At 37.3% G+C, this 26689-nt stretch overlaps 1 protein-coding gene across 1 annotated transcript in view; it reads right to left on the bottom strand.

Moving 5' to 3' along the window:
• The window catches only part of LOC136872321 (MAPK regulated corepressor interacting protein 2), a 32255-nt gene extending 7342 nt beyond the window's left edge, over positions 1–24913 (bottom strand). The window contains exons 1-5 of the mRNA XM_067146137.2: positions 24787–24913; positions 24581–24671; positions 10383–10498; positions 1665–1718; positions 1529–1585 (exon numbers count right to left, since the gene is read on the bottom strand). Of these exons, the coding sequence (XP_067002238.1) occupies positions 1529–1585; positions 1665–1718; positions 10383–10498; positions 24581–24671; positions 24787–24838 (370 nt within the window). The 5' untranslated portion in view covers positions 24839–24913. The remainder of the gene's footprint in view (positions 1–1528; positions 1586–1664; positions 1719–10382; positions 10499–24580; positions 24672–24786) is intronic.
• Between the last annotated feature and the right edge of the window lie 1776 nt (positions 24914–26689).

Below are 26689 nucleotides of genomic sequence, written 5' to 3'. Positions count from 1 at the left end.
ATATTGTATTTCTTTGTTACATTCTTTGGGTGTGAGGGGCATTCTAAAAGCTCTATAAATTAAGCTATAGTACGGTGCTTGTTTGTGTGAGTTAGCGTGTAATGAATTATTTTTAATTGTAACAGGGGAAAAAGTTTGTTTTCTGTAGATTTGGTATTCAAATTCGTTGTTCTTACGTGTAGTAGTGATATCTAAAAAGTTTATAGATTTATTGACCTCATCTTCTTTAGTAAACTGATCTAAGCTGTTCAGATATTCTAAAATATTGTCACTATTGTTAAGTTCTTGTGTCGTTCACGTATCTTAACTATAAGTTTAGGCCTTGTATTTTAGATAATATTTTAGTGCGTTCTAGATGATCTGCTAAAATACCTGAAACCAGATCCCCCATGGATAATCCCTTCTGCTGATATAATTTCCCATTAAATGTGAATTTTTTTTTGTCTAGCACAAAATTTAATATTTTAATAAAGTCATTTATCTCAAGATTACCGAGATGACTACGCTTAGTTAGGTTTTCTTTAATAATGATAACTGCTTTTTGTGGTTGGGATATCTGAGTACGTGTTAGTTATATTGAATGAATATGGCATGATTAGGCTGTATTTTAAATTTTTGTAATTGTTCACAAAAAACTATTGGATTTGTTAATGGGGAAGGGTTGTTAGGTTTATAATGTTTTTTAAGGAAACTGTATATGTATCTTGATGTTGGACTATTCTTACTACTGATAGGTCTTATAGGAATTTCAGCTCTATGAATTTTAGGCAAAGCCCTTGCCTTAGGAATATAATGTTAATGTAAAGATTCTACTTATAAAGAAAATAAACTGTATTGAAAAGGTGGATACCATCAAAAATTGTTTTGAATAAATATTAAATAATATGTTCTAAGCTGTCAGTGGAGAGATGACTCTGAATGATACTACTAGATTTTATGGTAAGAAAGATCATAATATGAAGATAAAGTTGGAATTCAAGAGGACAAACTGGGGCAAATATTAGTTTATAGGAAGAGGAATTAATTTAAGAAACGACTAGGTAAGCAACCGATGGGAATCTTGACACTTGGACGACAGCCTTAAATGCAGATCAATGATTGACTGACTTGCAGAGCAAAAAGTTTATCAAGTCTTGGTTTTTTAATTTTAATTCATTTGTATTAGAAGGATGAGATGAATCCCATAGGTCCAGAAGACCTATGCAATAATGCTTGGATATCGGGTTGTGACTCGCCTATCTCAGAATCCAAATTGCGTTGGGAACAAATAAATGCTGTGTAGAAGCAGATGCACATTCCTCAGTGATGACTAGCACGATTCTGAACAAAATACTGTTACAGGTTACTTTACATGTCAGTAACACTGACTCTACTGCCATTACTGACGTTCCAACATAAAATATTTGAATATCCTTCAATATTCACCTTCCAAATAAGGTCAATATTAGGGTCAGTATTTTCTTAAACTGATAATATTACACTGTGTAAGGTCTGCTAAAGAAACTGAAACAACTGTAAGTATTCTTACCTTGTAAGACTGGACTAGGCTCACCATCATTATAGTACACTATACAGTGCTGCGAACCTGCAACAGAACAGAAGTTAGAACAACAAGATGATCTCCCGCATCTCGTTAACACTGTCATGACAAGAGCTATACTTACTGTGACTGCTGTCTGAGGGCTCCTGCTCATACTCCTTGTACACCTTGTCCCATGCTGCAAACAAACAGTGTGTTAGGGTCTTGGCTGTGAACACTGACACAGTAAGACATACAACAGGAAAGCAGCTGGAACACCAGCCCAGAAGAAACTGGTGAAAACTGACAGAGGGTCAAGTCACTTCCTCCACGTCTGTCTCCTTTGCAATACGATTTTGTGCGCCCTAACATATGCGTGCAGTGCCATCAGTTGACAACTTTAGCAGGGAAATTATGTCTGATTACAAACAAGTTATTGTGAGCTTGGCTGTTAGGGTGAAAGTTCATTTCAGTACAAGTGTTGACTATGGGTGGTGAGTTATTGCGCTTATTAGTCAATTTGTTCTCACATTGAAGGACAGATAATCTGAATAAAGAAGCTGTGGTGAAAAGACTGCTGTCAATCTGTTGCATATTTTTAAGCACTTTGTTGTTGAACCCAACTGAAAGGCTTTGTCTAAGCAACTATGTAAACCTGCATACTATTTCTGAAAGTGGCAATTACAGCCAAGCATGAGCATGACAGTCACCATTCTTCCACCTTGGAAACATATTGGTGAACACAAAATGGTGAGTACATTTTAATGGTACTCTATCCACACCCAAAATACCTTGAACTTTTACAAACGCACCTTGAAAATCTGACACAAAAGCTTAGCACACTAAATAATATCCTCCAAAAACTGCGAGGAACTTCAAGGGGCGCTTCAGCAGCTTTCTGAATGATTGAAACCTCAGCAGACACGCTTAGCTCCAGAATAGTATAAACACTCTGATCCTAATCATACCCCAGGGGGTTAAGATCTATCATGCAGGACAAGGACATGAACAAAACATGGAAGATGTGCATACCCACGGCTTTTTTTCTGGCGGAATGCACCGGAACCTCTTCGTGGATACAAATCTCTAAAAAATATTTAGACTTCAAATATGATTTTTTTTTTCAGGTTAAGGAATTTTAAAAATATTATTTTTACTGTTCCCGTGCTAAATGACCTTAACTGAAAATGAAATATCGCATATTGCCTTGTTATTTCGAGAATCGAAATCAATCAAAATTGAAAACATTCTTCCTGTTTGCGGGCAGCATGGATATACGATATTCGTTCTTGTTCTTTCTTTGCTCACTTTGTAGCTTGTTTTGTATAGTTCTAGTTACGTTTCATCTGGATTGCCCTCAATATAGAGTAATGTTGTTCGTTGATGTAGATAATTGCCTGTGTTTGTTGCATTCTCAGCCGTAGTCTGTACTACTTCTTACGCGGCAATAGACATAACCTAAATCTGTCGACCACGAGGCGAGAATGAAAAGAATTTCAGAATATTTTTGTGTGCCTACCACGAAACGCAAAAATTACCCAAGCAGTTCGTCAGTCCATCAAGCTGGAGTATCATCAAACTCAAGTGTGGAACTTGAAGCAACAGACGTGTCGATGAGTTCCATAACGGTCTGTAAAGTTCAAAGTGAATTCCAAAGTTTGTGGCCTATTTGTTGGACTGTAGAACAAAAGAACGATTTTGTAAAGAAAAACGATTGGTTGTATTTTCATGACCGGCAAGTTAGGTTGCTCAGTGTGCAAAAATGTTGGAAGTTTAGGTATACAGAAGAATGTGGGTATGCAACTATCAAAAGAGTGGATAAACTGTGAAATTGTGCCTTATGGAAAAAATCGTAAACAGAAGCCAACATCTCTCAGGAAAAAGATTTTTTACCACAAAGAAAGTGCTGGACATAAAAGTGCTGATAAAATAACTGAAGAAGGAAAAAAGAAAAACTTGAGACAGTATGTCTAAAGTCATTAGAGAGAGAAAAGGAAATTTCTTGTAAAATTTTTCGTACTGCTTATAAGGTGGCAAAAAAAGAACCAGTCTTTGTACAATTTTGAAACTGAAATTGATTTACAAGAATTGAACGGGATTGATGTGGGGAGAATTTTGCATTCAAGTAATGCCTGTATAAATATAGTAAACCACATAGGCAGTGAAATGAGAATAAGATTGATAAAAAATGTACTTGATTCAAAGAGCAAGTTCTCTCTTATTCTCGATGAATCAACTACTCTAAGTCAAAAGTCTGTTCTGATAGTATATGTTCGCGCCTACATTGAAGAAGATTGAATGTCTTGTTGATATTTGTGAAAAGAGGATGTCTGTCCCAGGGCCTTACTATCAGAAAGCAGCAAATCTACAGTTTAAGGGTGTTCCATTGCACAAGAAAAACAGAATTTATGATCCACCAATCTCCCCAAAAGCTTTCTATAAACAACTTAAAACTTCTCTACAGAAAAGATTACTTTCCGAAGAAGACACTGAACTGTCAAGATCTGCAAGAGTTCTGGATTCTAAGAATTGGCCAGCAAACTCAAGAGAAAATATTCTGTATGGAGAAGCAGAGATAGGCACACTGGCAAGAAGCTTCCAACTGAATGAAAGAGAAGCTATTCGAACCTTCAGAGATCATCTGAAATTCAGAGAAGAAATGCCCAGGGAACTTTCTCAGGCTCGGAGGATTCTCAACGCAATAGCTATATCTTCAAGTGAGTGTGAAAGGGGATTTTCTCAGATAAACTTGATTGTGACTCCAGAAAGATCATCTTTGTCAGTGAAAACCATTACCTCATTACTATTTATAAGAATTGTTGGACCTCCTTTGACGGTATTTGATTCAACGAAGTATGTCAAAACTTGGTTGTTACAAGGTTGTCATTCAGCCATGGATACAAAAAGCAAGACCAGAAAACGAACTGAGGAGGATGATGACATGTCAAAAGTTTGGAAATTGTTTTGAATTCAGTGTAAGTAGGTTTTGATGAAAATTACATGCTTTCTTAAATGTTCGGTAAATCCCATGTCTTCTTCCTTAATTTCCCTCCTGTGAGTTTCGGAATCTCTTTTTCAAAAAAAACAAAAAAAAAAAAAAAACCTGCCCTGTGCATACCTACTGCACAAGTAGGACTTCTGTAGTTCACCTATCTGCGATTCCAGAGTGAAATATCAAACAGTAGAACATGCCGCGTTTGACTGCTCTCTTTGCTTGTACAAGGACCACGACCACAGACAGACCTAACTAAATTCAGTGGCTTCATGATCTCAATATCCACTTGAGACTAGTTACGATGTCCTTTAAGCCTGCTGAGAACATAACCTTGCTGATAATAGTTCCTTCACCGTTCTTTTTTATGTATTTATTATATTTTTTTGTGTACATATTTATGGTCCACATATTTGCCATACACTAAATAAAATACTGCAGAATCACGATTTCAACATGTATGCAGAGCATTGTTTCCTGTGTCCTTAAATAAATTTTACAGTGAAAAACTGAACGAAGATAAATACATGTATACTGAGCTGTATTTCATTGGAATTTATGTTACATATCAGCAGACAATATCACTTTTTTGTACGAGATGGCAAAATGCAAAACTTAAGAAATGAGCAAAGTCTATGAAACACTGTGTTTTATTTGTTTGTAAATTCAATGTACTATAATTTATAACCTGGTGGTGTTCTTTCTCTCACAGGAATTTGGAACATCTTTGTTCATAACAATATGAAGTAGTATGAGGTCTATAAAAAGTTTACAATAAAGATGTTGGTAAAAGTAAACTTGTGTACACATACTGAGGTAGTACAACCCTTTTCAGGCACACTCCCGTTGGAGTTGAGCTGCATGTAACATATTAATCACACACCAGCCTTCCTGTCATTCTTACATTTCTGGACATAAAACCAATGGCATTATTATTACTTAAATCTCTTGCAGCAATGAGAATCGAACATGGGCATCTGAGGACGACATCTAATGGTGCAAACCGCTATGCTACGGAGGCGGACAAGATGTTAGTTATTACCACAAGTTCCTTATTCAGTTTTCTACAAATTTATAAGATTCTGTCTATCATTAAATATAGGAGAGAATGGACAAACAGCACCATAACATACCACTGACAGTCGACCTCTGTGAACAAACAAGATTTCAAACCAAGCTCGCAATGACTTGTAATCAGACATGGTTACTCTACACAAATACAGCAAACGGACAAATTCACAGGGTAACTGAAAACACAAATATGATTTTGTGCATTTTAATGCACAACAAAACTTTTAATAATACAGAACATACAATACTGTATGAAAATGTTGAACAATAACCTCCTCGGCCCCTGCGTAAACTATTTCTCCTCGGTTGCCAAGCAATGTTGCCGCTGCTATGATTCCAACACCATCTCAGAGAGTGCGGCAATGGCTATGCCAATTTTCAGAAATTTATCTCGCCACACTTGGTCACAGTGAATGTTTATAAAATGGAGTCCACTGGTTATTGGCGGAATTTGCATTGCAGTGAAAGTAAGTACACTTTTCCAATAATAATAGTTCTAGTATTCTAAAAAAATAGTAACGATTCTAGAAGATCACAAATACATAATCTATGAATAATTTTGTATGAATCGACAAAGCGTAACCAACAGCGGCCTAAGGTTACAGAGGGTCTCGGTTACTGTAATAGTTTAAACAATGTTTGTTTTTTCTCTGTTGTTTGAGGCCTTGATTCCAATGCAATTCTGGAAATTGTCAAAAATAAAAAATCAGGAGATACAATTGGTCAAAACTGCTTATTCTACATGTCTTGTGCAATACAGGAGTACTATGGTGAATATTATAACACGTATTGTCTCAAACATGACTGTTATACGAGGCTACAAGGCTAAAAATTACAGATCTCTCTTCCCTCACAGGAAGTATGTGAGTGAGATGATCGGTCTCTGATAAGCCTTCCGAAAATAGTGTGAACTCTTGTTCCACATGTGTAAATCAGTCATGCACTTAGATGCCATTACTTAGCAAATGTCTGCGCATTATGCAAAGCGCAATTCTATTTTTATCAAGTAATGAGTAAACTTTTGCCAGAATTGTCTCCAAATGACTCCTAAAATCTTGAGAAAAGTCATAAGTCACTATCTCTGAAATTGTCACTACATTACTAAAAGAGATTCCAAATCTAGCGACTAGTCTCTAGAATCGACTAGACTGATGTGAACGAACACCAACATAGCACGCGAGAATGAGAGATTTACAATCGATATACAGGAATGAGTGGAAAATGTATAACGGACCAACTATATTGATATTATAAATTTACTCATTCGGAACAAATATTTCATATTGGTAATCGTGAGTCTCCCACCTAAACTGGGAAAGTTGGCAGGTATGCATCTCCGATATTTCAGACCTTTCTGACAACGACCATGAACTCGACTAATTACCTACAAAAGTTTTCATTCTGTACCCTGAAGGGTACGGCGGGCCTCAGAGGGTAACACTCACTCCCAGACCAAGGAGATTTGGAGCAGTGAAGGAGATATGTGGAGAAGGTGAGGGGGTTGGCGGCCATCGCCTATACTAGGAACTGTCCCAATATTCGGCTTAGTTCAAGAGAATGGAAAACCACAGAAAACCTATCTCAGGACTGCCCCTCTTCGTCTCCTGAATAGATAGTCATGGCTTTCTACTCTACTACACTCACTAATGAACTCAATCACAAGCTGAGATGGAAGAGGAAGATGATGACACAAACAGAACCACATTTGGAATGTTGCCCTGAAAAAGGAAGACAGCAATATCTCTGCATCATTACAGTCTCCGCAAAGAAAGATCGCCGATCATCTGCCAGAAATCTCTGAAAATGTGAAACCCTCCCGCTTCCACCTACCAGGATGTGACAGTTCTAAATGCAGGGTCATGCATTCCACTTGTAAGGTGTTTTCTGTATGAATGCAAATTGGAACTGCTACAAACTTTTCTATGAATTATGATTTATTGTATTCAGTTTGTGCACTTTTAGTGTGTTAACTCATTTAACGTAAATCTGTAATATATTTGTATGAAAGTAATTTTTTAATCTATTTATTTTAAAGTATAAATATAGTGAACTGAGGTTTAACTTCAGTGTGTTTTAAAGAAAATATCCCATACTTTTCCATCATAAACATTAATGGGGCAGTAACTAGCTTCAAACTCTGTAATTTTTTTTTACATAAAACTGATATGAATTAAAAATTGAATTAAAAACACTTTTACTTGAACCATGGACTCGAGGAGGATAAAGTTGAACAATTGACACATTCAATAACCACCTGTATCAATGAAGTTGGCAAATATAAAAATGACTTACATGTTACTGTTGGTAAAATACTGGAGATTCAAGTACAAAAGTATACAAAATCCTAATCCCATAATTATTTGCTGATTTCTTTACTGATTCTCCTTTTTCAAACTTTCCAATTAATTTAAATTTTTGTTGTAAAGTTAAAACCACTTTCACTTTGTAGCCATGACTGCTATCACAGAGCACCAATAAAAAACAGCTATACAGAACACTGTTTAGTGTTTACTTATAAGCTATAAAGTTCATTTATGTTCCATACTGAAGTGTAATTACAAGAAATAAATTCTCATCAGTCTTGGGATCAGTTTCAGCCACTTAGTGGCCATCTTCAGCCAAATAAAAATTAAAGAGATTATGTGATAACTAAAACATATGTATACCAGAAACAGACAATATTGCAGGAATAATCTATATATTAAAAAAGTTCACTATAAACAGATTTGGCAAATCCGTTTGTCCATTCTACTCGATCGATTTGCTTCATTTCAGTTCTATTCTCTCCGGAATTTCCTGCTGGTGTATTATGAGACATTAATAAGTCTCTAAGTTCAGCCAACTTTGAGTAATCATAAAATCAAACCACTAAATGACCACTCCAATAATTGCAGGCAAACGCTTACCCTAGCCCACAACACATTCTATACTTAGCAGGTTGCTCAGCGACTAACACTTTCATTAATGGTCTGATAAATGTAACTTTCATTCTTAGTAATATCATTGCATGCAGCCATGTTTGATTATTACTCAACAGATGGCAGAATGTTCTTAATAAGTTACATGCTGCCGAGACAAAGCATCTATGTACGCACAGACAGGAAGGTATCAAGTTGACTAGTCTTCTATATAGCCATTAATAAAGCGCAGTGACAAACGCTTAAAAAAGTAGGTAGTCCACTCACCCGAATCAGTATTCAGCCACAGCCAATTGTATGTTGCACTATATCGAGTAAGATCGTTTGAAAATGTTAAGATCAGATACGCCCGAATGGTCGAAGCAGAGAGAATATTGTATGGAAAGAAGTTTTATAAACTACATTACCGGTGTTAAATGTTCATAAAACTATTGAAAAAGGCAGGCAAAACAATATGACTGCGAAAGTCATATTAAGAGGAGTTATCTTTATAAGGAATGCTGTGGAGCAACATGGATCCACTAGTTATAACATTAAAATACATATAAAAATAAAAATTATGGTTATGATCCATTTATTTTTATCTGGCTGAAGATGGTCACTAAGTGGCTGAAACTGGTCCCAAGACTGATGTAATATAATTTACTTAATATATTGTATTGACAAGGTGGATCCTCTTGTCAATTTATTTCTTGTAGTGTTTAGTTCTCGAACAAAGCATGCCTCCAGCACTCTTGCAGTCGAGAGTGTGTAATTTCAAGCGTGCAGTTCACACATATTCAAAATACCATGATAAAAATAACGGAAATTTTAAAATAAACAATAAACCTCAGGGGTATGCGGATAACCCGCAACCAAATAATCAGGATTTTGCTGTATGCGATAGTATGAGCAAAATAAATTTCTATGTCACCAACAGATGGCACTGCTGTCATACTTCTGTCTGGAGCAAAATAATTTCTTTTAACAAGCTGCTTTACGTCACACCGACACAGATAGAATGGCAACGATGAGACAGGAAAGGACTAGGAGTGGGAAGGAAGTGGCCGTGGCCTTTAAGATACAGCCTCATAATTTGCTTGGTGTGAAAATGGGAGACCAGAGAAAACCTATTCAGAGCTGCCGACAGTGGGGTTCGAACCCACTATCTCCCGAATACTGGATACTGGCTGCACTTAAGCGATTGCAGCTATCGACCTCGGTTGAAGTCATTGTGAAATGCTAATATTATGCGAAGTATGCCTCTTTCAAGTAACAAAAACACAAATTAATCCTGGCCGCAAATGCACCGATCTACACATCACAGAAGTTTATCAGACTACGGAAACTAACTCTACTGAACGAAAGTTGAGACAGATACAATTATTGCTAATTACTAATTAATAATTTATTTTTTACAATTGGCTTTACGTCACACCGACACAGGTAGGTCTCATGGCAATGATGGGCTAGGAAAGGGCTAGGAGTGTGAAGGGAGCAGCCGTGGCCTTAACGTGCAGCCCCAGCATTTGCCTGGTGTGAAAATGGAAAACCATGAAAAACCATATTCAGGGCTGCCGACAGTGGGGTTTCAACCCATTATTTCCCGGATGTTCTAATTAATAAGAGATGGCATAGGTGATATTACCGAAATACTTCTGAAGATGTGGGTGCACGAGGCTTCACGATCAGCAGCTACATCACCTTTTCGATAATGAATAAAATCAGTTTCCTTTGTGAACCGCTATGAAAATACTCTAAAATTCATCCAATTTCCTCATTTGATGGTGCTTCCTTTGGACAAGTAACTGTGTCCACTATATTTTTTGTCATTTATTTCTCTCTTGCAAAAAAAACAACCAGTGTTAAGGGGAAAGATGAGAAATCTGTCAAAAGAACTTACACTCGTAAATAAAGTTGATAAGCTCAGCATGCTGTGGACTGATAGTTTCATGTTGTACTCTCTGATGACTACTAGACTTCTTTCCGTTAATGCTGTGGAACACAGGTTTTGGTACACTGGAAGAGAGACAATTCAGGTAAGACAGTTGGTTCATCCAACAGGCAAGATTAATTGCAAGTGTGAGCCTTCACTAGCACAGTATTTACATGATAGGTGCCAGAAAGTGTCACCGACTTAAGTAATGAATATGTGAAAGATCATACAACACACAAAAATATGAAGTCCTCCTCAGGAATTTGGCAACTGGCCTGAGCTACAGCTGTACTATGAAATGTAAGCAGATATTCAATGGAACAACACAGAAGTACAATTTCATCAACTGGACTTTTGAAACGCAATTTTTTGGGCAGTATTCTTGAGGTGCAGGTAATAAGAGCATGAACATTTTGCATGCAATGTTTCTGAATAGGAATAAGTAACAATAACTCTTATTCATACCTATATTGAGTAACTTCTCTAAATAATTTTGTAGCACAATGAAAGATATTAGTTTATTAAATGTAATAAATTTATTTTTTGTTTGTTTTATGTTGCATCGACACAGATAGGTCAATCTTATGTAGACTACGGAATAGGACAGGGCTAGCACTGGGAAGGAAGGAACATAGCCTGGTGTAAAAATGAGGAACCATGGAAAACCACCTTCAGGGCTGCCTATAGTGGGGTTTGAACCCACCATCTCCCGAGCACAAGCGACAAAAAAACCATTGGTCCAATATGCCAGGGGTGTTTAACAGAAACCTTCTGGTGTCGCCCATTGGCCTACAATGGGAATAAAGAGTTATACTTTGTTTATAGCTTTCCTTTATTGGCTTGGGCACATCCTGGACAGTAACAAAAAAACATTGGTGCAACATGTCAGGGGTGTTTAGCAGAAAGCTTCTTGAAGGGAGTGAGCTCCGGCTCTATTTCATGTCAGCCACTGGTCCACATTGTTGGCGCCCGAGATGCATTTGAGGTTAGAAGTTTTTTCTTTTTTTACGATTGATTAGTGACATGAAGTTGGCTATTATGTCCAACTGCGTTGAATTCTGCGAGCGATGCCATGCTTCATAAAATGCACCCAATGGTAGTCAGTGTGGAATGGAGGGTTCTGGGTAATGGCAATAAATTCTTCTGTGTTTGGTTATAAAAGTAAGTTTCTTCTGGGGGCAGGATGGAATTGGCAATGAATGCAACTCTTCTCAACGGGCATTTTAAGGTAGCATTTATATATTTTATCTTGCCGAGTAATGTGTTACATGCACATCCCTATCCTCCTATGGTTATATCTTATTGATCATAGACTACATTATCAGGGTATAATCAGGGAAGCAATTTCAGTACCATACATTACACAAAATAAAGGCATAGAATGAACTGAATAATGTTAAATATTAATCTCACTGTAATTTTGACACCTGCAAAGTGTCTACAGTTATCAAATAGGCAAAAATTATGCATATACCTGTCACCCTATTGCCCTGCGACCAAAAGCGCTCTTGCTTGTTTAGGGAACAGAGCCACTAATAGTACATCACATCTTCTTTCAGATATTCTTCGGAGTTAAACACCGCTACATTCAAGTTCTGTTTAGCGAATACATCATCACGGAACTTCTTGTGGTGAGGTGGCACACAGATGAGTAGAGCTCTGAGGTTTTTCACCTTTCAGTGGGCTTTATTGCCTAGTAAGTGATCCTGAGAGCCAAGATACCAGTTGCTATGGCATGGAAGTGGGCATCTCGGACATATACACAGCCATGACCCTCCTTGAGCTCAGGTGGTCAAGACTATACAATCCACCGGCACCCCTAACCCATTAGAAGAGAAATCGTCACTGGGACTTGGTGCAAGTAAGGATAGCATCTGCTTCACAGAATTTTCACCGAGCACATTCAGAACATTTTAAGCAAGCCTCGGACCTATGGGAGTAACGGAGTCCCACTCTCGTTTGACAGAAAAGGGACTTCTTGGAAACAACTTGGCGAATAAAATGGCATTCGATGGGAAGCGATCAATATTAATGGGACATATAGAAGAAAGAAATAATGTAGAACTGCCTGAATCAGCAAAGAGGATGCATCTGGATGTGTTAGGAGTTAATGATGTTTGGGTAAGGGGAGATAATCATGAAAAGATAGGAGATTATACAGTGTACTTGACGGATGTTAAAAAAGGGAAGGGTGTATGGTAGGACTGTTCTTCAGGAATACTATTGCATGCAACACAGTTTCTGTTTGGCACGTAAATGAGCGAATGATGTGGGCAGATTTGGCAGTTGGAAGAATTAGGACAAGAACTGTCTTAGTGTATTCACCATGTGCGGGTGCAGATGAGGATGAAGTTTACAAGTTTTATATGAAGCACTGAGTGATATCGTAGTCGTGGTCTGCAACAAGGATAGGATAGTGCTAATGGGCAATTTCAATGCGAGATTTGGAAACAGAAATATGGCAGGGTGACTGGTAAATGTGGGGAAGATATGAAAGTTAAAAGGAATGGGAAGAATTTGCTGGACTTCTGTGCTAGTATGGGATTAGCAGTTACAAATACATTCTTCAAGCCTAAGGCTATTCACTGCTACACATGGGAGGATAGGGACACAACATCCATAATAGATTATATCTTAACCAAATTTGAATTCAGGAAATTTGTTAGGAATGTGTGGGTCTTCCAGGGACTTTTCGATGATACAGATCACTATCTGATCTGTAGAGAACTAAGTACCTCTAGATCTAGGATAAAGTGAAATCTGTCTGCAGACGAATAAGGGTAGAAAATCTCCAGGATAAGGAAATTAAGATAGAAGTGCATGGATATGATTAGTTAAGTTCCAAACAATGGACAGTAAACAGGTTCAGGATATAGAAAGAGATTGGGTGGCATACAGGGATGCTGTAGTAAAAAACAATGGAATGCCTAGGAACAACTGTGTGCAAACATGGGAAACAAAGCGAACTTCTTGGTGGAACGATTATGTGAGAGCAGCTTGTCAACGTAAAAAGAAAGCATATAAAAATGGCTCCAAATAAGGACTAATGCAGAGAGAGAATTGTACGTAGATGAAAAAAAAAAAAAACCGTAACAAAACAAATAGGTAGTTGTTGAATACAAGAAGGGAAGATCTTGGTAATATACTGGAATGGCTAGGTCAAGCAACAGGGAAACCTTTATGGACAGCACTAAAGAATCTTAGAAAGGAGCAGAAAAAGGAAATGAATAGTGTTTTGGGTAAATCAGGTGAACTCAATAGATCCCAGGGAATCACTGGACAGGTGGAAAGAATATTTTGAAAATCTTCTCAATGTACAATGAAATCTTCATGGTGACATCATGAACAACCGAGCTCATCAGGAGAGGACAATGATGATGGTGAAATTACGCTTGAGGAAGTGGAAACGATGGTAAATAAACTCTATTGTCATAAAGCAGCAGAAACAGATGATTTAGACCTGAAATGGTGAAATATAGTGGGAAGGCAGGGATGAAACGGCTTCATAGAATAATATTAGTATGGAGTGTTAGTAAGGTACTTTCTGATTGGACAAAAGCAGGAATTGCACCTATCAATACCAAGGGAACAGGAAGGATTGCAACAACTATTGAGGTATCTCACTGTTCAGTATACCAGGCAAGGTTTTCACTGGTTTCAGACCACAAAGGGGCTGTCAGGATCAGATTTTCAGCATGCACCAGGTAACTGAAAAATGCTACAAGAGGAATAGACAGTTATGTTCGTTTCATAGGTCTAGAAAAAGCATATCACAGAATACAAAAGGAAAAATGTTTGCCGTATTGGGGGACTATGGGATTGAGGGTAGATTATTAAAAATCTATCAAAGGCATTTACATTGACAAATGGGCTGCAGTGAGAATTAATGGTAGAATAAGTTCTTGGTTCAAGGTAGTTACTGGTGTCAGACAAGGCTGTAATCTTTCACATTTGTTGTTCATAGTTTACAAGGATCACCTGCTGATAGGTATTAATTAGCAGGGAGGGATTCAGTTACATGAAGATGTAGTTAACAGTTTGGTTTAAGTTGGTCTAAATGGTAGAATGTGCCTAAAGCGTGCAGTCTAATATCATGGAACTTGAAAATAGGTGCAATGAGTATGGTATGAAAATCCACGAGAACTTAAATGTCACAATGGGGATACAAAGCTGGAACAGGTAGAGAATTTCAAGTACACAAGAACCAGAACTGATCCGATTACCGAAAATCCGGATAATCCAGAAAAAACTAAAAAAACAAATACAGTACATGTTATAAAATCTATTAACGTAAGTTATTTTTTTCAATTGAACAAAAAATAAAAGAACATTTTTGTTACATTTACGACTCTTATGCACTAAAATAATGTGAGATTCTTTTTCTGTTTTACATTTGTATAGTGTTTGCGTACAGCACGATCACGATGACGTTTTACTAACATCAGTTCTGCCAGTGTGGTTTCAGTCTGGGATTCTAAATAGGCCATCAGTTTGTTTGGCTGCATTGTTGCCTCTCCACGAGTCTCTGTATCTTCTAATGGAGCGCTGGTTTCAGTTTCGAATTCACCATCACTCTAGTCATTACCTGGCGAGGAACAAGAGGCAATTTCTTCATCTGTCATTATGCCGTAACCTGAATTACAGTAATTTTTCAACCAGTCATTTACGTCTTTCTTATCTACGTCCGAGCATCTGGGAATGCATGCAAATGTGTCAAGGAACTCATTTCACTAACTTGATCCCATGCAGATGCGGATCATATAAATAATGGTCTTTCATACTTATTGATTTCAATACCGAATTTACACCACATTCCCCCCACCCCCCTCTTCTTCAATCAGTTTGCTGAGCAGTTACCTCCTGTATAACCGCTTAATGTTTTCCAATACACCTTGGTCCATTGGTTGCAACAGAGCTGGCACATTAGGTGGCAGAAATTTCACTTGGACATCACCACTGACCAACTCTCTACTCCCAGATGTGACTGCGCATTGTCAATGAACAAAATGGCCTTCAGTGGCAAACCTTGTTTCGTTTAAAAGCTTTTTACATTCGGCACAAAGTCTTCTTGGAACCAGTTTTTTAAAGTTCCACTGTCCATCCATGCATTCTTTTGGGATGTGTAAGAAACCGGCAAGACAAATCGATTCACATTTTTAAGAGCACAGGGATTTTTTTTATTTCCCTATTAACAGCAAAGAAAATTTATGTCCTCCAGATGGCTTGGCGCATGCCATAATTGTAATGTGATCTTTATTTCTTTTATAACTCCTTGTCAATTCATCTTTTTTTTTTTTTTTGCTAGTTGCTTCACGTCGCACCGACACAGATAGGTCTTATGACGACGATGGGACGGGAGAGGCCTAGGAGTGGGAAGGAAGCGGCCGTGGCCTTAATCAAGGTATAGCTCCAGCATATGCCTGGTGTGAAAATGAGAAACCACAGAAAACCATTTTCAGGGTTGCCGACAGTGGGGTTCAAACCTACTATCTCCTGGATGTAACCTCATACCCGCGCACCCCTAACCGCACGGCCAACTCGCCCGATTCCCGGACAAAACTATCTTTACATCAGTCTATTTACAGACCGACTTTGCTTTAAGGGAGTAAAAGTTGGGCGGAATCAAGATATCTTATTCATAACTTAGAAGCAAGAATGATGCTGGTACAAACAGGTGGAAACAATGGCAAGCAGATACTTTGAAGGAGGAGAGATTAAGGCAAAGTCAGGAATTACCTTGATCAATACAGCTGTACGCATAAACAAGCTTCAGCGGTGGATTCATTTGAGGCGAATGGAGGAGGATAGGTTATCTAGGAGATTAATGGACTCTTAGGGAGGGAGGGAGGGAGACCAAGACGGCGATAGTTAGATTTAGTTTCTAACAATTTAAAGATAAGATATATAAAACTAAAGCAGGCTAAAGAACTAGTTACAAATACAGGATTGTGGTGGCAGTTAGTAAATTCACAGAGGCTTGCAGACTTAACGCATAAAGGCATAACAGCCTATAATGAAGATGTATGTGTATGTATGTACTGTATGTGTTACCTAGCTATTATGTAACTGTAAGGCAGCTAACAACTTCAATCGAACCACACCTCCCTACACTCTGATTCCATACATTCAGAACAGCTGTACCATGCTTCACATCACGAACGCAGAAATTTCATTTTTTACAATTTGCTTTACAACTAAGGTTAGGTTGAATGGAGAATCCCACCTTCTAATACTTGTTTGTTTTTTACTGCTAGTCTATGTAATTATGTAACATAATCCAGCTTAAAATCTAATTACAATATTAAAAAGTACATGTTTCATTCCTTATGTGGAACATCTTCAGCTTAAAAAGATACAAAAATTGGCATAAACAAAATAAAAAACCTCTTCCAACAGTATATTTATATTATTGGTTATTTCATTTACATTCTGACTAGGGTTTTGTTTTTTATCAATCTCAATATAATGTTTTCTAAAATATTCATCAATTTACCCTTATTTAAAGCTTGCAAAATGGTCAAGTCTTTGTAGTAAAATCATGATTATATTCGGTCATGTGTAAGCTCATGGCCGAATATCTCTTATTTTTTGGCATTTACATTTTCCTGGTATCACACTAGGAAATTTGGTCCTGTTTGCCCAACATACAAAATGTCACAGTCTACACACTTGAGTTTATATATATCCCCGAATTTAAAAATCTATTATTACTCGCAACACTTTGATGACTAAATATTAGACGTTGGTTATTACCACTGGTACGAAAGGCTACATTAAAATTAAGGCTCTTGAAGATGTTAGTGGTCTGATAAATATTTCTGTTATTATAGGTAAAGGTGGCAAAGTTTTCCTTTTTATGCTCTCTTTTCAGCTGCGTTTGAATTTATTTTTTATATCGTTTATTAATCTATCAAGGTAGTGTTTTGTATAAACGTTACTTACTGCGATTTTGCAAATAAGGCTAATTTCCTTTTAAAAATCATTCTTGGACAAGGGGATATTAAAGGCTCTATTCAATATGCTTAGAAAAGAACTATAGTACGTGCACCTTTTAGTGATACATGGACACCCTAGTGCTGAATCAGTCGACCTCGGTTATCTTTGAGATTCGTATTGGCAACCTTTGAAACACAAACTATGAATCGCTTATGCATCGCTGTGCGACATCTGGCGTACACTTTACACGTACTAATACTGTTGTTGTTTACACAGCAAAGCCAAACTGTAGAATTCATGCTAGGAACAAGATTCGCATCGAGAAATGTTATATATTGTGTGTGTGACACAGTTGTTGGCTTAAGATAACAAAGGTTTAGAAAATTCATATTGATCGATCATATTATTGATTCAATTCAGATTTCATTTCCATTCAATTGGCAGTATTACTGGAACCAGGAGAGCTCCCTCCTTACTCCTCACCAGTGTACAAAAATCAATCACTAAAAGGTGTGCGAATAATACTTTTATGTGCTTCAGGGTGGTGTGAATCTTTTCGTATAGCATTTATGGTTCGAGTTGGCTTTCTGAAAATCGAAAAGGATAGGTCTTCTTTTCTTTCGATAGTTAGATCCAAAAAAAAACTTATTATTATTCTCAGTTTATAATGTAAATTTTATAAAAGGGTCTAAACTATTGATTTGGTCTATTAAATTGGCACTAGGCCTACTGTTGATTTGTTCATCCACAATTACAATGATGTCATCAACAAACCTCAGCCAGATGACAAAACCTTTTTCATGATTTAAAATTTTGTGTTTCTCTAAATAATCCATGTAAATTTCAGCTAAGATGCCCAATGCTGGGGCTCCCATCGGGAGACCTCTTTGTTGGTATACTGTCACTGAAAGAAAAATAATTGTTGAGGGTAAATTCCGAAAGTAGCATAAATTCTTCAATTTCATGGTTAAGTTTTGTGTGTGTGTGTGTCCTTAAGTTGTTCTTGATTATATCAAGGGTCTCTTGTTGGGATGCTAGAATACAAATTGGTAACATCAAATGAAAGATGGTTTCAATTTTATGTTCTTAGTAGTTTTGCAGAATTCAATTGAATTTCTAATAAATTCTAGTTCCACTTTGAAAGGTGTAGTGCTTTTTTAAGAAATTGTAAATAAATTTAGAGGTTTTATAAGTAGGACTGTTTTTTAAGTTAATAATCGGTCTTATGGGTGTATCAGATTTGTGTACCTCTTGCTAAAGGTAATCTTGGATTCATACTAATTAAACCAGAGATTTCATTATTATTATTATTATTATTATTATTATTATTATTATTAAGGATAAAATCAATGTTCTTAAGTATCTGTTTCAATTTTCTTTGGATAGAGTTGATAGGGTCTTTACTGTTTATTCTGTACAGTCGCTATTAAGTAAGTTCTCTAACAGCTGAAGATGACCTACATATTTACGGGTCGAAACCGGTACTGTTTTTATGTAAATTATTGACACTATGTAAAATAATAGTATTGATTAGGTGGAGAACTCATTCTTCATACTTGTACTTGAACTATCAATACGGACCATGAAACTAATAGATTATAGGGTCTTTTTTAATTTTAGTAAAGGTGTTACTTGAAAAGAATGTTTTTTTTTTTTTTCTAGGTACAGTAGAGTCTCGCTCATCCGACATTCCGTGTTATTCGACACTGGTAAACTTAATTTGAACTTTTGGTGGAGACTAAATTCAGGGACACCCAGTGTGAAAGGTTCGACCATGGGACAAGCACTGGCCTGACCGCTGGTGGTAGGACCTTTTTTTTCTCAAGGACAGGTGCAGTGTCTTCAGTCATTGTTCATTGTAGTTTTGGTTGGATGCGGATGTTATAGTTTTCATATCCTCTGTGAGTACGGCAAGTAAATGGAAGAAATTGATTGTTTCTACGGAAGACAATTTTAGTGCTTTAAAGAGACTGGGCAAAGGGGAAACTCTTCAAAAAGTGGCTTCAGATTATGGTGCTGGACGTGTTACAGTGGGAGACTGGAAAAAAAGGAAGGAAGAAATTGAAAAGTAGTGTTCTATCAGAGCAGAGAAAAACAATGAAAAAATGTGAGTATGAAAAGTAAGTGAAGCACTATTTCTTTGGTTCACTGAACACCAGGGAAAGGACCTGCCAATATCTAGCCACATTCTGCAAGAAAGGCTGTGTATTTCCAGGAGTTTAATGAAGGAGGCCCTAATTTTACTGCCAGTGCTGGGTGGCATGATCAGTGGAAAAAACGGTACAGCATTAGGCAGCTTAATATCTGTGGTGAAAAACTGTCAACTAAATCCGATGAGGTTGTGAAATTTAAAAAGGAATTTCAGGAAATAATTCTTGGTGAAGGATTAACCGGTGATCAGATTTTTAATAGTCATGAGACAGCTAAATTTCAAGATGCTGCCATCAAAAACTCTCGCAGCCGAAGCTGAGACGTCTGCACCTGGCTACAAGCATAGTAAGGAAAGAGTTACTGTTCTTGCCTGTAGGAATGTTACTGGGAACTTAAAAACAAAATTGCTTATGATCGGTAAAGCAAAGAAGCATAGGGCATTTAAAAACATTTCTGTTAATGCTCTTCCAGTCCATTTCATGAATCAGAAGGCTGCCTGGATGTCTGCTGATATCTTTAAAGGCTGGATTTTTACACAGTTTTTTCCAGATGTAGAAAAATATCTAGCTTCGAACAATCTCCCTAGAAAATCTCCCTACTAGACAACACTCCATCACACCCAAATGAAGAGCAACTTAGTAAGTGGTGACATCAAAGTCATGTTCCTCCCTCCTAACGTGACGTCTTTATGCCAGCCAATGGACCAAGGTGTGCTGGAAATATTGAAGATGAAATATCGGCGGAAACCTCCTTTCATCCCTGATAGAGGAAATGAAAATGGCAACGACATGATAGAAAAGTTAAAACGAATCAACATGAAAGACGTGGCATACTGGATAGCGCAGTATTGGGAAGAAGATGAAACAATGCCATTAGTAAAGTCTTGGAACAAATTGTTGAGTGAGGTTGAACATCGAGAGGAGATGGTACAAGAAGACATGGAAAAATTGTGCCCTTACTGAATTGCATTCCTGGCTGTGCGACTGAAGATGTAAGTGGTGTGCACAAGATGAGCTGTTTGAACTAACTGACTCTGATATTATTTTGTGAAAGCTAATGAAAATGAGGATTATGAAGAAGAACGAGGCATTGCAGAGCAAAAGAAGAAAACGATGATTCAGAGTGAAGGATGAAGTGCATTGGAAATGGCCTTAACCTACGCTGAGCAACAGACGGAAGCAAGCGCAACGGAGGTGTAGATTTTTCGTCGATGGTGGGATCTCGCAGCAAGAAAACTTGGATCAGCAGGCAAGCAGATATTGTTGACAAGTTTCTCTTCGTAAGACATTTGGAATGTTTTTGTTCAATACTGCGTGTACTGTACAATTGAATTGATAATTCAATAGAGTACCGTAAAACACGTCATTGTTTTCGTACTAGAGTATAGCCTTCCTGTTTGTTTCAGTTCATTTTCAAAGTTGTTCTGTATTATCCAACATTTTCGGTGATCCGACGTATTCCAGGTCCCGTTTAGGTCGGATAATCGAGACTCTACTGTATTCTTTCATGTACATGATGACTAACACAATACCTTTATCAGCCTTTGTGATTATAAGATTGACGTCATTTATTTTTTATTTTAAACTTTTTGAGGTCTTTAGAAGGTAAATGGGGCATATTAACTCTCTCATCTTTAAATAGTTCTGGAAGTTTCTTTTTAACTTCATATTTAATCTCAGTTTATTTACATTACTTGACATTACTTGTTCCGCTTCAGCAATGGTGGTTATTTATTGCTTCTGGTGATATGAACTAGACCAATATGTTTGGGTCCTTTACTAATAAGCTGTGTTTCCTTGTCCTCAAAAACATCAGTTAAATTCTTAATTGGAGGATGGCAAGTATCATTAGGCTCAATATTAGTCATTCTTCTGGCTGATTTTTACTTCTTTTGTTTTTTGTTCAAAATGTTGTTTTCTGTCTAAGATTTTTAGAATTTTGGTGTTGACATGTCTTGAAAAAGAATCCCATTCAAGAGGAGCCATAAGGGAGGATGCTACCTGATGAGCACTGTATAATTTAAAGTTTAGTAAAGACTTTTTTCCAATATAAAAACTTAATTTCATTTTTGATCCACAAAACATTAGTTTTTTCTTGGGTAGCTTTATGCCACTTCGTTGCACAAGATTTTTTTCTGTACTGAACTTAAATATTTAGGAGTAAGCTTTTGATTTAAACACTGTTTTAGGAAATTAATGTCCTTGCCAATATTTGACACTATAATTTTTAAATTCAAAAAGGTGTTTGATCATTTTTTTGTCTGGTTGACTAAATTACAACTTAAAAATCTCATTTTTTTGTCCTGTATGCCAATACGCCACATCAACACAGATAGATCTTATGGTGACAATGGGTTAGGAAAGGGCTAGGAGTGGAAAGGAAGTGATCATAGCCTTAATTAAGGTACAGCCCTGGCATTTGCCCAGCTTGAAAATGGGAAACCACAGGGCTGTCGACAGGGTTGGTTCGACCCATCTCCAGAATGCAAACTGACAGCTACGCGACCCCAACCGCATAGCCACCAATTTGGTATGAATGCAGAAATTATACGTCCAAAGCTTTATTTCTGCACACCTGTTGTTATCTTTGGTGGCACCTGTAAAACTTGCTGTAATATGAAACATATCACGACCACACAAGGACCATGATTACCTCTGAAAGATTTTAAAATACAATGTGGTGCTTTAACAAGATCAGGAGACCTCTTTTCTGTTTGCAGTTCCTTTATTTGCCATCAGCTTCCTCACATAGATTCTTAATTTCATTCATCACCTGATCACAGTAAGCACAAGTGTCGCTCTTCGATAGTTCAAAACTTAATTAAAGTTGCTGTGGAATACATCTTTATAATACCTACTGCTCATAACTTCTCTTCAGTGGCAGTTATTACAACTGAACATCAATTATCTGTCGTAATAGGCCTAAAAGGGAAAAGAGAATCCGTTTGATTTGTTCTTACCATACTTTTATATTCGTTTAAAGAGGTCTGTAACTTTCTTCTGAACTTAACTTTCAGCATTTTTTCAGATGTACATCTAATTCTACAGAGTAAAATAACATCCGAGAATGGAGGTCACCCTCTTGCATCAGAAACTTCATGAGGGTTTCTGCTAATTCAAGTGCAGTTTTCAGAGGAATATAGGATTGAATCTCCTCTTCATCATCACTGTCCACGGCAACCAATTTGCCCTTTTTCTGTATTTCAGTCATTCAACCTTTGGTTCAAAGTCCACTTCGCATTTACTCTTAAGGCCTAATGTTTTGAAAACATTGTGTCGCAATAAATATTTATGTCAAAGTGGAAACTGAAGCTAAACCGATTATAGTTGACAAAATGTAACAGGCAAAATTGATAAAGGCACGTAATAAATTGCGAATGAAGTTGTTTTAACTGAGAAATGTGCAATTATTCAGTTAATTTAAAAACATGCATTCAATATTCAGTTGTTTATATACATCTTGACTCTTTAAAACTTTGTGAATGACATAGTTCGATAGACTAGTCACAACAGCAGCCAATGCGGCTCCTGTTCACTGAAACGAGTATACCACGTGCTATGAATGGCACCTGCAGCCTCGCATAGTCTCTCCGTGAACGCTTTACATCTTATATTTATATGAAACCAACCCTTTATTATATTCTAGTATCCACACAGAATTTTACCGAGGATTATTGATTATTTAAAAAATGGAAAGACAGTTGAATAATTCAATAATTGGTTAATAGAGACTAATACGATGTTCTATTATAAAAGGGCATAATTTTTTTGTATTGCTACCTATAGTATATGCATGGAAATCCCACATGCATCACTATTTAGGAAAATCTGAATCTTTTTTTGGGTTTTTCAGTCCAACCTGATACTTTTTTTTTTTTTTTTTTTTTTTTTTTTTTGCTAGTTGCTTTACGTCGCACCGACACAGATAGGTCTTATGGCGACGATGGGACAGGGAGGGGCTAGGAGTGGGAAGGAAGCGGCCGTGGCCTTAATTAAGGTACAGCCCCAGCATTTGCCTGGTGTGAAAATGGGATACCACGGAAAACCATCTTCAGGGCTGCCGACAGTGGGGTTCGAACCTACTGTCTCCCGAATACTGGCCGCACTTGAGCAACTGCAGCTATCGAGCTCGGTCCAACCTGATACATAATTCTTATTTTTTCTAGGCTAAATTTATTTCTGTGATTAAATACAATATACTTGGTAAGTAGCTCATCTTCCCTAATTAAAACTATTAAAAAACAATAAGATACCCCATTTGGCTTCAGAATAAGATCCAATTTTGCACTGTTGCATCATATTTATGGCACTTTACCCTATGGGGCTGATCACGGTATTTCAATAATTTTATTCTACTCCACAGTGAATTCAAAGTTTAGTTCTGAAGTTTACGAGCTTAGAAGAGCAGAAATATACAAAAGTAAGAAATAAGGCACTATGAGTTTTTGATTCCATTTCTGACAGGATGCTTCAACAACTTTGTTGCAAGAGACAAAACAATTTAACTCTAAAATGTTAATGATTTATTTACAAAATATATAGGACTGAGCTTTACATTTATTTACTGGTTTATTTCCAAAATCTTTTGGGACTGAAATTTACATTCATATGTCACAAATGTCTTGAAATAGTTCTAAAAATGTATGCCCAATAAAATCTGCTGACAAATAAGAATCGTCTATAACCTATACAGAATGAGAATAGCTACAATTCATCTCAAGTATTGATACAGGCACGTAATAAATTGAGAATGAAGTTGTTTTAACTGAGAAATGTGCAATTATTCAGTTAATTTAAAAACATGCATTCAATATTCAGCTGTTTATATACATCTTGATACAACCACAATATTTTCCGCAAAGATAATTCAAATTATAATTAGGAAAGTGATTACATTCAAGAAATGAAATAAAATCGGGACGCACTAATATTGATATGATTCAGCAGCAAATTCACATGCCAATACACACTGTTACATAACCATTACATGTGACCTAACACCAAAACATCTGGGTGCCAAAAATTTCGTACGACTAAATTGGCTGACACAGAGGCAACTATCAATTAGTAGCTACTCACTTCATTCCTTGCCCTTGCTGCAATTCCTGCAAGGGCTTCTTTGTGTCCCTAGATGTTTCTAATCTTTCTAAATTCTGGGAGTGAGCAATGCCTGTAAAGAAAAGTGAATGTCATACACGCTATGTCTAATCAATGTACATAAAAAGTTATTACGCATATTTAACAAGTTCATTCAATAAGCTCGAAACATTCATTCACAACCTTACCCCGTCTAGTTTTCGCAACAATTTTGCTTGGCCCTTTGGAGACGGTGTACATCTTTGAAGTGCAAAGCAATAATCAAAGAATATAATGTGGAAGAAGTCCTAAGGGATAGGTATGGCACCAATTGCATGCTGGGAAATAACATGCCCTTTGTACTCGCTAATCGAAGAAATAATGCCATATTTATACCGTACTTGTATAAGAGTACTTTTACATAGTTCTACATACTGCTTATATGATGAAAGGATATTGTATCTGTGGTACGAGTAGATAATAATTTCCTAGGCTGGTATTTATTTATACCAGTTCATTTGATATACCGGTACTGGTATATTTAATTCCTGGTACTACTTCATTTCTTGAATAAGTGCGAAGTATTTATGGTACCTATAACCCACGAATTAGGATTATATTCATATCCATATAAACAACTTGTTGCGGCTTGGGATGGTAGTGGCCAACAGCCCTGTTTTCTTACAAGGGAACACTTCTGTTTGGACAAGAATTTCAGATTCGAAACGAGACCTCCGACGTGCGCAACCCAGAAATAACAATAGTTACCAAACTAAACTTTCAGTAATAAAAGAGACAATAAACACGGTATTGGTGTGCCTATCAATTCGGCTCCACGCAGAATAACATCCACGATATCCCCCTGGCTGTCGTAAGAGGCGACAAAAAGGAGGCCCAAGGGCTCTCAACACGGAAGTATGGGTTGGTGACCATGGGGCACTTAGCTGAGTTCTGGCATTGCTTCCAATACTTGTGCCAGGATCCTCAATTTCATCTATCCTATCCGACCTCTATTGGTCAACTCTTGTTTGTTTACAAGTTGTTTAAAGTCACTCAACACTTGTTCTTTTCCGTCCCCGACGTTGTTAGAACATTCTATGGCTAGGAAGATTTTCATATTCACGACCTTCGTGGCCCTTATCTTTCTTTGGCCGATATCTTCATTTTCGAAGTGGTGAATCCCTTCAATTTTTGTCTCTGATTAGTGTTTTATAAAGGATGATTGCCTCGTTGCACTTCCTCTTAAAACAACAATCACCACCACCACCACCACTTCACCCAGTACATTCAAATTATATGCCATATCATCCACACTGTGAAAATAAAATTATTTCAAATTATTCGTTGCAAAGTGACCGACCAAGGACATAGGCCGGTTTGCGATGCCTAGGGAGTATTTCCCCTTCACGCCTTTGGTGATCCTTACTTTTGTTCGAATGATCGGGCCTTACCATCTTTCCTTCTGAATAGTATTAATAGGGGATGGTTGCCCTTGTTGAACTTCCAATAAAACTACCACCGTTCAGCCAAGGACAATTTGTCAGAAGAAGGAAATTGTCAAGAATTGGGTAAGAACAATGACAACGGCCTCAGACTAATGGAATTTGCCATCGACCATCAGATTGACATTAGCACTTCATTTCCAGATAAGAATTACAATACGGTACCAGTGAAGTCCCCTAGCGGCGAGACAAAGTACCAAATCGAACACGTCCTCTTCGATCGGCAGCACGGCTCGGATGTTATGATTGTGAAGACAAGGAGAGGTGTGGACATTGACACGGATCACTATTTGGTGGTCATGAAAAAGAGGCAACGCATGTCCAAAAGTAGAAAAGCTCACGTCCAGACGGCGAGGAAGTTCGATGTCAGAGCCTTGAGCAATAACACCTCCCTCAAAGATGAATAAAGGGAGATGGTGTGGGGAAAATGCAGATTAGAGGAAGAGACGAGAAGGCATGATTGTAGAAGTTCTATGGGGGAAAATTCAGTATGCATCACGTACGCAACAGAGAATATGTAGGGTTCCAAGAACGGAGTGTACGATCCGAGTGGTTCGATGCAGAATGCGAAGAGGCCATCCAAAGGAGGACCAAATCAAGACCGACACGG

Source organism: Anabrus simplex, chromosome 1, assembly GCF_040414725.1.
Source record: "Anabrus simplex isolate iqAnaSimp1 chromosome 1, ASM4041472v1, whole genome shotgun sequence".
In the NCBI taxonomy this organism is placed as follows: Eukaryota; Metazoa; Arthropoda; class Insecta; order Orthoptera; family Tettigoniidae; genus Anabrus; species Anabrus simplex.
The sequence above is the reverse complement of the archived record's forward strand: the minus strand, read 5'-3'. Positions and strand labels throughout refer to the sequence as shown.